The sequence below is a fragment of the Dipodomys ordii genome, unplaced genomic scaffold (assembly GCF_000151885.1).
Source record: "Dipodomys ordii isolate 6190 unplaced genomic scaffold, Dord_2.0 Scaffold165, whole genome shotgun sequence".
In the NCBI taxonomy this organism is placed as follows: Eukaryota; Metazoa; Chordata; class Mammalia; order Rodentia; family Heteromyidae; genus Dipodomys; species Dipodomys ordii.
The window spans coordinates 339,397-350,698 of NW_012267381.1; the positions used below are offsets into that span (position 1 = coordinate 339,397).

General features: G+C 45.5%; 1 protein-coding gene across 4 annotated transcripts in view; it reads right to left on the reverse strand.

The window, feature by feature from the left end:
- Map3k3 (mitogen-activated protein kinase kinase kinase 3) overlaps positions 1–1,511 on the reverse strand; it is an 85,243-nt gene extending 83,732 nt beyond the window's left edge. Inside the window, exon 1 of one of the 4 annotated variants that reach the window (XM_013033292.1) lies at positions 1,178–1,511. In XM_013033292.1, the coding sequence (XP_012888746.1) occupies positions 1,178–1,181 (4 nt within the window). In that variant the 5' untranslated portion in view covers positions 1,182–1,511. The remainder of the gene's footprint in view (positions 1–1,177) is intronic. The other 3 variants (XM_013033294.1, XM_013033290.1, XM_013033296.1) reach the window with 3 other exon arrangements.
- Between the last annotated feature and the right edge of the window lie 9,791 nt (positions 1,512–11,302).

Here is an 11,302-nt window from a genome sequence, read left to right on the forward strand (position 1 = left end):
AAGACTTGACTTTGCTACAGGCCAAAGCAAACATTAATGTTCCCTCTTCATGTGGGGGCATTCACAGAAGCAATGAGTGTTTTCACAAAAGATTTTTTTTCCCACTGAAGTTTCAACATTTTTATTTAGGTCGATACTAGATAATTTGCAAAACGAGATCAGGGAGCACAGCATCACAACATCTGCCCCCAACAAAAGAAGCAGGGTACATTTAGTATGTTACTTGCTATTACTTCAGTCCAGTAGTCATTTACTAAACTATCCAAAAGAATGCGAAATATAATTCGGTTCCAATGCAGCGTAAGGAAGACATTAAAAGCTCTTCTTAGATTACATCTTCACGGCAGAAGATGAAAATATTGACAAAAATGATATCATAGAGAGTCATGGGTAGCGAGTTTCTTTCAAAAGTTACATAATTAAAGGGATACCGTCAGATAAACATAGTGCAAATAAAATACTGAGATTGCACTTTTCAAACGGTAGGATGGAAACAGTAACCCGCAGCACCTAGTCATTCCTGATGTCCAGCCACGGCGTGAGACACAGCACGCATTTTCCCAGCACGCGGGCGATAACTGAGATTTGCATCTGCAGCCGCAGATCCCCGCACGCCCTCCCCCCTGCCCTGGGACGCGCACAGAGCTCGAGAGCTTTGCAAGCCCCGGGAACTCTCACAGGCCGGCCTGTGTGAGCAAAGGGAAGGAAATGACACAGGCAGGAAAAAAAAAAAAAAAGCAAATCAAGGAAAAGACACAACAGCAGCTGGGCCTGCACCAGGCTCCAGCCCAGGCCCCATACTGAGCTCTCCCTCCCCCGCCCCCGCCCTCGAGTTCCAGGGCCGGCTCTCGCGGGCTGCAGCCGGCGGCCCGGCCAAGCACCGGCACACGGTCCCGCAGCCTCCCCCTCTGGAGACGAACGCCGCGCCGCTCGGAAAGAAGGCTGCCGTGTGGGTTCGGCCTTCAGGTCCGCCCCAACAGCCCGGGGAACCCAAACCCCCCGCCCGGGCCGTGGCGCCCCGACCAAACTGACGGGCTGGCAGCCTGCGGTCCTCAGCCCCGGGCCGGGCGGATGGTCCATGCCTGTCAGGCGGTGGCCCACGGTTCTCCTCCCCTCATCCAGGGGCGGGGCATCGCGAGGCAGCGCGGGCACAGGCCGGGGCGGTGGCGACACTCACCCATGGTGGCGATGGCGGCGGCGGCGGCGGGGACCCAGAAATGTCACCTCCGCAGCCGGAGCTGCATGCCGGGGGCCGGGGCGGCGGGGACGGCGGCGGGCCTGGCTCCGCGCGGGGGCCGCGGGCTGCGCTGGCTGCGCTCGGGGCCCCCGCCGCCTCCCCAGGCTCCGGCTCCGGCTCCGGCCGCAGCCGGACGCTGTGGCATGGGCAGGGTGGCCCGCTACATCCCCGGGACTCCCGGGCTCTCGGCGGCGCCCTTCGGCCCGCCCGCCCGCCAGTCTCTCAGTCTCGAACTTGCTCCGACGGGCCACCGTTCTCCACCTCAGGAACGCTCAGAAAAACAAACCGCTGGTTGCACAGCTCGCCTCCCTGTCTGTCACTCACTGCATCATCCGCGAATTACAGGCCGCCGCTGGACCTTTATCCCGCCCCCACCTCACTTCACCAGCCAATAACCAGGATGATGCCGGCTACCCCTCACCGCCCCCCTCCAAATCCCCTCCAACAGCCTCCCAGCCCCCGACGAACCAATCCCGCCTACTCTCGGAGGTTACCAATAGGCGAATTCGAGGCGGTTTCGGAGGGCTGTCTGGTGTCTGCCAATCATCGAGACAGCGCCCGGTTCCTCAATCTGCTAGCCAATCACAGAGGGCTCTGAGCATCCGCCTGTGCGCATCCCTCGCTGGCGCTCTCAGCCTCTCTCCCCGGGAGGTGTCAGTTCCTCCAATCATAGCTCCCGCTTGAGGCTCCGCCCACATTCCCACCTCCTGTCAGTCACGGTAGGCTCCTGGCGCGCGGGCTGGCGCAGTTCTTCGCGGGCTACTCTGGAGCCGGGGTTAAGTGGAGGCGGCTGTGGAGCCTCTCGGCCCTTGAAGCCCTCTGGTTTCTCGGCGGCCCCTGCATTCTGGGCGGTTCCGGAAGCTGGTGTCTTGTTCCTCTCGGTGCCCAGGGCTGGGCGCGTAATGAGCGGTGACGCTTGCCGGGTGGAGGGCGTCCTCGCCCAACTCCCCTTTCCCTGGGTCTCGAGATCTCTGCCCCAGACAGCGGCTGGGGTAGTTCAGGAATTGTGGAACCCCATATTTTGTGAGTTATGCCAGAGGCGATTTTCGAAAATACTTCTCAGCCAGTCGCTGATGGCCTGTAATCCTAGCTACTCAGGAGATGGGAGATCTGAGGATCCCGGTTCGAAGCCAGCCTGGGTAGAAACATCTGTGCGACTCTTATCTCCAATTAACCACCAAAAAGCTGAAAGTGAAGCTGTGGCTCAAGTGGTAGAGTGCTTGCCTTGAGCACAAAAGCTCAGGGTAAGTGCCCAGGCCCTGAGTTCAAGCCCCAGCACTATCACCAAAAAAAAAAAAGCAACACTAGCTTTATATTTTTGTTTTTCTTAAGTGGAAAGTGTAGAAAAGCATAAAGAAGAAAAATCCCACCACCCTAGAGATTACCTGTGTCCTACCTAGATATGCAACATTTGACAGAAATAGTTTCATATTGTTTCCTGGTGTGCTTACATTTTATTCTATTTTCCATGCCACTAAAGATTGTTCCAAGACAATTGTACTGGCCACAGGAGGTTTCAAAATGGTAAATATATTTGCCCCAACCCCATATTGTTCAACATTCAATATACCCACATCCAATTCCAAGTACACTACATTAATATGGGCTCCCTTGGTCACCAGTTCAGTGAAATACGTCACTCCAGCCAATCTTCAAATGCCAGTTTATTAGTGGCTTCATCTTCAGTATCAAATGCCTTAAGATGTATCTGTGGCTAGTCCTGTATTTCCATATTTACCCCTTAATCAGCCCCTTTGAACTGTTTTCCTCCTACCAGTGTTCATGTCTCATATTCCCACCTGATTAAGTCCCTACCTTTATTGGAGTTCCTGAACTGTAATAGTCTCTTCTAGGTAGCGGAAATAAAGGGGAGTGGAGTACTCACTAATCCTTTGTGACATTTCAGGCATATTATCTCATTTAATCCTTCCAAAATGATATTAGTGGAATTACTCCAATACTAAAAGCATTGAATATAATAATAATATAATAAAATTTTTGTTTTGTTTTGAGTCAGCATCTTGCTAGGTAGGCCAGACTGGCCTCAAACTCCCAATCCACTTTGTCTCAGCCTCATGTGTACTAGGATTACAGACCTGTACCACCATGCAAAGACTTATTATTGGCACTCAGATGATGAAAGTGAAACCCAGAGGTTAACTTCCATTTCCAAAGGTAGAGGAGACAGGTGTGCCTAATTTCCAAAGACTGTGTTCTTGCACTAGGCCATTATCCATTACCTATTCCTGGCCAGAGAATCATTTAATTAATTTAACTAATTTTAATTTAATCTAATAATTTACTTTTTGTGGTGCTGAAGATGGCATACATGGTTTCATCCATGCTGAGCAAGCACTCTACCACTGAGATATTACGCCCCCCCCCATATTTAATCTAAATTACTTAATTAAAGTTAAGTTCTGGCTGGGTACAGAGGTGTAGGCCTTTAATCTTTGCACTTGGAAGGCTGAAAAGGAAGGAAGACTGAGAGTTCCAAACAAGCCTGGGTTTGCTGAGTTTATGGTCGGTCAGTCTGGGCAAGACTCTGTCTCAGAAAAATAAAACAACAAAATTGAAGGCCACATGCCATTTTAGGCGTTTGGTGGTTTTTTTGTGTGTTTTTTCACCCCTTAAGAATTAATTTTGGGGGGCTGGGAAGGTGGCTTAGTGGTAGAGCACTTGCCTTGCATGCATGAAGCCCTGGGTTTGATTCCTTAGCACCATATAAGCAAAAAGAAAAAAGCTGGAAGTGGCGAGTGTGGCTCAAGTGGTAGAGCACTAGCCTTGAGCTGAAGAGCTAAGGGACAGCGCCCAGGCCCAGAGTTCAGGCCCCACGACCGGACCAAAAAAAAAAAAAAAGAATTAATTTGGGGGCTGGGAATGTGGCTTAGTGGTAGCATGCTTGCCTAGCATTCATGAAGCTCTGGGTTTGATTCCTCTTTACCACATAAGAGAGAGAAAAAAAAAAAAACTGGAAATGGAGGTGTGGCTCAAGTGGTAGAATGCTAGCTAGCCTTGAGTAAAAGAAGCTCAGGGCCAGTGCCCAGGCCTTGAGTTCAAGCCCCAGAACTGGCACAAAAAAAATAATAATTTTGCTGGTAGAAAGAGAAGGGGTAACATTGTCCAAAAATAAATATACGCATTACCTGACTTATGAAACAGTAATCCTTCAGTCGATTACTTTTATAATAACAATAAAAATATTTAATAAAAAACAGGACTTACAGCAATTGTTATTAAAATTATTTACATTCTAGTACAGTATTTCAATTGATTTATTTCATGTCATGTTAAATTACAAGTGTGATATTTGATAATAGTATTTTTCTTTCACCAAAAAAACCCTCTACCTATTATTCTTTTACTTCATATTTTTTATTAGCATGAGCTAGTTGCATAAAGGAGGTTATTTATGGCATGTCTATATATTATAATGTACCTTGATCAGACTCACCCACTCTTATCACTCACTACCTTCACTATCTCCCTTCCCAAACCAATCTCAACAACCTTCATCGTTCGCATTTTCACACATGTACATAAAGTATTTTGATGTTGGGCACCAGTGGCTCATGCCTATAATCTTAGCTACTCAGGAGGCTGAGATCTAAGGATCACAGTTCAAAGCCAGCCTGAGCAGAAAAGTATGTGAGACTGTCATCTCCAATAAACTACACAGAAAAGGCCAGAAATGGTGCTGTGGCACACCACTTGGTAGAGCACTAGCCTTGATAGAGGCTCAGGAACAGAGCCTAGACCCTAAGTTCAAACCCTAAGACTGGCAAAAAAAATACAAATTAAATAAGTATTTTAACCATATTCACTGTGTATTGACAATTTCTCCCTTTCCTTTTACTCTCTCTTCTCCTAGTCTAACCACATCCTGGACAGAACATTTTACATTTTTGCTATTCACTTTCTGTATCTAAAGATACATCTCTCAGATTCCCTCTTTTGTAACCAAATAGGAAAGGAATTGACTCTTTTTGGGGAAATATATTAAATGTCTGTTGGTCTAGTTTGAAGATTACAGCTCCAATCCATTATCATTACAGCTAGATATGTGTATGTATGGAAATTTCACAATAAACCCCTCATGTTGTACAATTAATATGCAGTAATAAATAATCATTCAAAAAATTTAAGTAATTAATTTTGTCTCACTGGAGACAATTACCCCATTATGAATGGGTATAATAAACCAATACTAGGGGTCACCATCTGCCAACTTGAGACCTAGATCTCACTCTTATTTTTATTGGCCATAAGATCAATGTTTAAAGTTACACATTTATGCCAATAAAAATTGAGTATGCACTCTATGGCCTGTGTCTGAGGGTATGATTAATAGCTTACTTAGAATTTCTACCACCTGGGGCTGGGAAGGTGGCTCAGCAGTAGAGTGCATGCCTAGCAAGCATGAGGCCCTGGATTCGATTCCTCAGCACCAAATAAACAGAAAAAGCCGGAAGTGGTGCTGTGTCTCCAGTGGTACCGAGCGCTAGCCTTGAGCTGAAGAGCTGAGGGACAGCACCCAGACCCAGAGTTCAGGCCCCATGACCGGCAAAAAAAAAAAAAAAAAAGAATTTCTACCACCTATCTCCAATAGGACATGTCTATCTAAACCTTTTAAAAAAAATTTGTTTTAGGGTGCTGGAATTACAGATATGCACTACAACACCTGCTTTATACAAGAATTCCTAATTCTTCTCCCCTCCCCCCAAACCCTGCTCTCCATTTTCCCAAATACAAATGTTCACAGAAGGCTTTCTCGACTCTTTCTCTAACAAGTATCTAGCCAAACATTCAACCATGTTCTAAAACGATATCAGAATGCATTCAGTGTCACCACAACCATCCTGATCCTTAGATCACCCCTTTTTTTTCTTATTACTGGATTGTCTTAAGTTTCATGTCTGGTTTCCCCATTTCCTCTGGGCAACCCAATAGGTGATTCTCCAACAATGAACAGAGTCATATCATTTTCCTGCTGTGAACCTTCCTATCACACTCAGAGTTAAACCCACCTACAAGGCCCAACAGGAGCTGGCTCCAGCCATCTCTTCTACCTGCCCCTCTATCATTGTCCTCCAGCCACACTGGTTTTGCTTACCATTCTTTGGATTTACCAATCTTTTTTTTAAAATTGTTATTGTAAAGGTGATGTACAGAGGGATTATGCTTATATAACCTACCAAGCCTTTTACTTTTTGCACTGCCATTTGTTCTGCTTGGAACATTCTTCTCTAAGATATTCCCACTTCTGAACTTCATTCAAGTCTCTACTGAAAAGTCACTTTATTTTTTGCCAGTCCTGGGGCTTAACTCTGGGCCTGGGTCCTGTCCTTGAGCTCCTTTTGCTCATGGCTAACACTCTACCACTTGAGCCACAATGCTTTTTCTGTGATTGATTGGAGTTAAGAGTCTCACAGACTTTCCTGCCTGGAATGGCTTCAAACCCTGTTCCTCAGATCTTAGCTTGCTGAGTAGTTAGGATTTCAGGTGTGAGCTATCAGCACTTGGCTCAATTGTCAATTCTTTTGTGTGTGTGGGGGGGGGGGTAGTGGGGCTTGAACTCTGGGCCTGAGCTCTGTCCCTCAGCAATTTAGCTCAAGGCAAGTGCTCTACCACTTGAGCTACACCATCACTTCCAGTTTTCTGGTGGCTTATTGGAGATAAGAGTTTCACAGACTTTCCTGCCCGGGCTGGCTTTGAATCTCGATCCTCAGATCTCAGCCTCTTGAGTAGCTAGGATTAGAGGCGTGCGCCGCTGGCGCCCAGCCAAATGTCAATTCTTTTTTTTGGGGGGGGGGTCCAGTTGTGGGGCCTGAACTCTGGGCCTGGGCGCTGTCCCTCAGCTCTTCAGCTCAAGGCTAGTGCTCTACCACTTGAGCCACAGTGCCACTTCTGGCTTTTTTCTTTTTGCTTATGTGGTGCTGAGGAATGGAACCCAGGGCCTCATGCATGCAAGGCAAGCACTCTACCACTGAGCCACCTTCCCAGCCCCTCAAATGTCAATTCTTACGAGTCACCCTAGTCACCCCATCCAAAATAGCTTGGTTCCTCTCATTTTATACTCCCATATATTGCCATATTTGTCTTTCTAGTGCCTAAAATTATAAATCCATTTGCTTGCCTTCAAGCACTCTCATAAGCTGTACCAGAGCAAAGACTTTTTCTGCTTACTGTTCTACCATCAGAACTTGGAATGGTAACTTGTACATAAAAAATTACTTCATGACTATTTCTTTAACCAAAGCGCCTCCTCATTTCTACCTTTCTTTCATCTGCTTTCTTTGTGGGCTTTATTTCCATTGTCTGTTCCTCAACTAGTCTCATCAAACATTTTTTTTTTGCAGGGGTTAGGGTTCATGGGGAGGGGTGGGGGAATGGGAGTGTGGGGGTGGGGATTGGGGTGGGAGTTTGGGTGTCAGTCATGGGGCTTGAACTCTGGGCCTGATGCTGTCCCTCAACTCTTCAGCTCAGGGCTAGCACTCTACCACTTGAGCCACACAGCACCACTTCCAGTTTTCTGAGTGGTTTGTTAGAGATAAAGAGTCTCACGGACTTTCCTGCCCAAGCTGGCTTTGATACATGATCCTCAGATCTAGCCTCCAGAGCAGCTAGGATTACAGGCATGAGCCACCACGCCCCAGCTTCATCAAACATTCTTACACTGCTAAATGGACTTGGTTGACAAAAGGAAAAAAAAGCCCCAATAAACCTATCACCTGATTTGATGAAAGTTCTTTTAATTCAGAGATAAAATAGAACTTATTTTGATTACCAGTTCAGTCAGTTAGCTTGTTGTATAAAGAAAATGTAGCTGTGGGCCTGTGGCTCATGCCTATAATCCTAGCTACTCAGGAGGCTGAGATCTGATCTCGGTTCAAAGCCAGCCTGGGCATAAAAGTCAATGAGACTCTTATCTCCAATTAACCACCAGAAAACTGGAAGTGGCACTGTGGCTCAAGTGGTAGAACACTTACCTTGAGCTGAAGAACTGAGGGACAGCTCCCAGGCCCAGAATTCAAGCCCCACAACCAACAAAAAAAAGAATAAGAAAATGTACACCTCACAGAAGATTTTTATAGACAGGATTGGAGTTTTCTTCTAAATAAAAACATCCTTTTCATTTTGAAAGTCTACTCCTATAAATTTATAATAAAGCATACTTTGCAAGTGACACAAGAAAACTCATGGCAGCATCTTTTGTTGGTAGACACCAAATATTCATTGATTTGGAGCCTGGTGAAATAAATTATGGCACATTAATACAATAAAGTATTATGTAGCTCCTAACAAGAATAAAGAGATTTCTTCACATTAGTACCAACAGGTATCTAGGAGGCATTGTGAAGTAGGGAAAAAGGGAGGGTAAAGTCAGGTTATAAAATATACAGGGTGGTCACACTTTGGTTTTAGAAAATAATCATTCATATTTGGTAGGCCAAAGACCAGCATTTTACCAGGCACTATGTTACATGCTTAACATACATTAAACAGCCCTGTGAAACAGGTGCTCCTAGACCCCCATTTTACATGTGAAGAATCAAGTACAGAGGTTTTCTTGTCCAGAATTTGTTCCTAGAAGACTGGTGCTAAAGAGTGGAGTGATATGGGTTGGTAATGGTGGTTACACCTTAGGAGGTACATTAGTTTTTACAAATATTTCCATAAGGTTTGACTTAAAAGTCAACTCAATAAATTTAGCCCTTTTTTGGCATAAACAAAAAAGTAACAATTGTTCTCTTACTGTGGCTGGGCACAGAATAAAGTCAGGACTAGTATGGTGTTTATTATAGCATTCACTTTTGCCAGACCCACTGGATTTTTTTTTTCCCAGCTCAAGGCTGGTGCTCTACCACTTGAAACATACCTCCATTTTTGCTGGTTAATTGGAGATGAGCATCTCACCAACTTTTCTTCCTAGGCTGGCTTCAAACCAATCCTCAGATCTCAGCCTCCTGAGTAGCTAGCATAATAGGCAAGAGCCACCAACGCCCAATTCATTTCTACTCATAGGAGTCTACAGAAGAGTCCATGGAAGATTCAAATAAAACTCTGGGAGTTGGGGGCCTCTTAAAGTTTTAGGCTTCAAGTTTCAGAGGGCAAAACAAAGTAACTCAATCATATGGTTGAAGTTCCACAGTTGATTGGAGGCAGAGCCTTCAAGCTTCAGGCTCTTCTTTGATTCATTCCAGACCTCTGGCAGAAGGGAGGTAGCTACACACATGAGCACTTCTTTTGTGTGTATGTCTTTCCGTGTGCTGGTACCAGGGCTTGAACCCGGGGCTTCATGTTCACTTGGCTTTCTTGGTAAGGGCTAGTAATATACCACTTGAGCTATACCTCCAGTCTAGCATTTTGCTGGCTAATTGGAGATGCAGACTTGTTAACTTTTCTTCCTGGGCTAGCTATAAACTGTGATCCTCCAGGTCTCAGCCCCTAACTAGCTAGGATTATAGGCATGAGCCACCAGTACCTGACTTGAGTACTTAATAAGAGTCAAGTCTGTGAATAGCCTGTCCACTTCGATCACATCAAGAGTCTTCTAAGTAAGTCTAAGATAGCTTGAAGACCTCGAGTGACTGTGCTACTAAGATGATATCCAAAGGTAAGGCAATGCAAACCAAACACCATTTCTCTGACTTTAAGACATAACAAACTCCCAGACTGCCAATACTGTCTCTTAATTGGACAGTAATAGTTAAAAAGAAAATTTCCCTTGATAACAATCAATACATAATATAGAAATAAACTTCAGTAATAACATCACTACCCTGAGATAATTAGTCTTTCTTTCAAACTTCCCATACATAACATGTTCTAGAATATGGGGCTAGGCAGGTAGCTCAGTGGTAGAGTGCTTGCCTAGCATTCATGAAGCCCTGGGTTCAATTCCTTAGTACCACATAAACAGAAAAAGCCAAAAGTGGTGCTGTGGCTCAAGTGGTAGAGTCCTAGTCTTGAGCAAAAGAAGCTCAGGAACAGTGCTCAGGCCCTGAGTTCAAGCCCCATAACTGGGGGAAAAAATTGAACTGTATTGTGTTAATCCTTTTTTTTCCTTTTGATGCTGGTTCAAACCCAGGACTTCATGCATGCTAATCATGTGGTATGTGATTTGGTTTTGTGTGTGTGCTTATGCTGAGAACTGAATTTAGGACTGGACACCAGCATTGAGCTTTTTTGCTCACTTCCACCTTTTTGGTGGTTAATTGGAGATAGAGTCTCACAAACTTGCCTGTCTAGGTTAGCTTCAAGCTGCAAGTCTCAGATCTCAGCCTCCTAAATAGCTGGGATTATAGGTATCAATCATTTGAGTATCTTTTTAAACTTTTTTTTCTTTGTTATGTGGGTAATGTGGTTTGAACTCAGGGTCTGGGTGCTGTCCTTGAGTTTTTGTGCTCAAGGCTAGGTGTCTACCACTTGAGCCCACAGCTCCACTTCCAGTTTTCTGGTAGATTCTGAGGGCTGGGAAAGTGGCTCAATGGTAGAGTGCTTGGCTTGCATGCATGATGCCCGGGGTTCGATTCCTCAGCACCACATAAGCAGAAAAAAGCTGGAAGTGGAGCTATGGCTCAAGTGATAGAGTGTTAGCCTTGAGCTGAAAAGCTGAGGGACAGCGCCCAGGCCCAGAGTTCTGGCAAAAAAAAAAAAAAAAAAAAAGTGTCTGATAAGAGTCGCACAGACTTTCTTGACCAGGCTGGCTTTGAACCAGATCCCTCAGATCTCAACCTCCTGAATAGGTGGGATTACAGGCATGAGCCACCAGTACCTGGCTAAATTTTAGTATTATATTGTATTTTCTGAAGAAATATTTTTTTTTTGGGTCTGGTCATGGGGCCTGAACTCTGGGCCTGGGCGCTGTCCCTTAGCTCTTCAGCTCAAGGCTAGCACTCTACCACTTGAGCCACAGTGCCACTTCTGCTTTTTTCTTTTTTTCTTTTTTGGGGGGTCCGGTTGTGGGTCCTGAACTCTGGGCCTGGGCGCTGTCCCTCAGCTCTTCAGCTCAAGGCTAGCACTCTACCACTTGAGCCACAGCGCCACTTCTGGCTTTTTTCT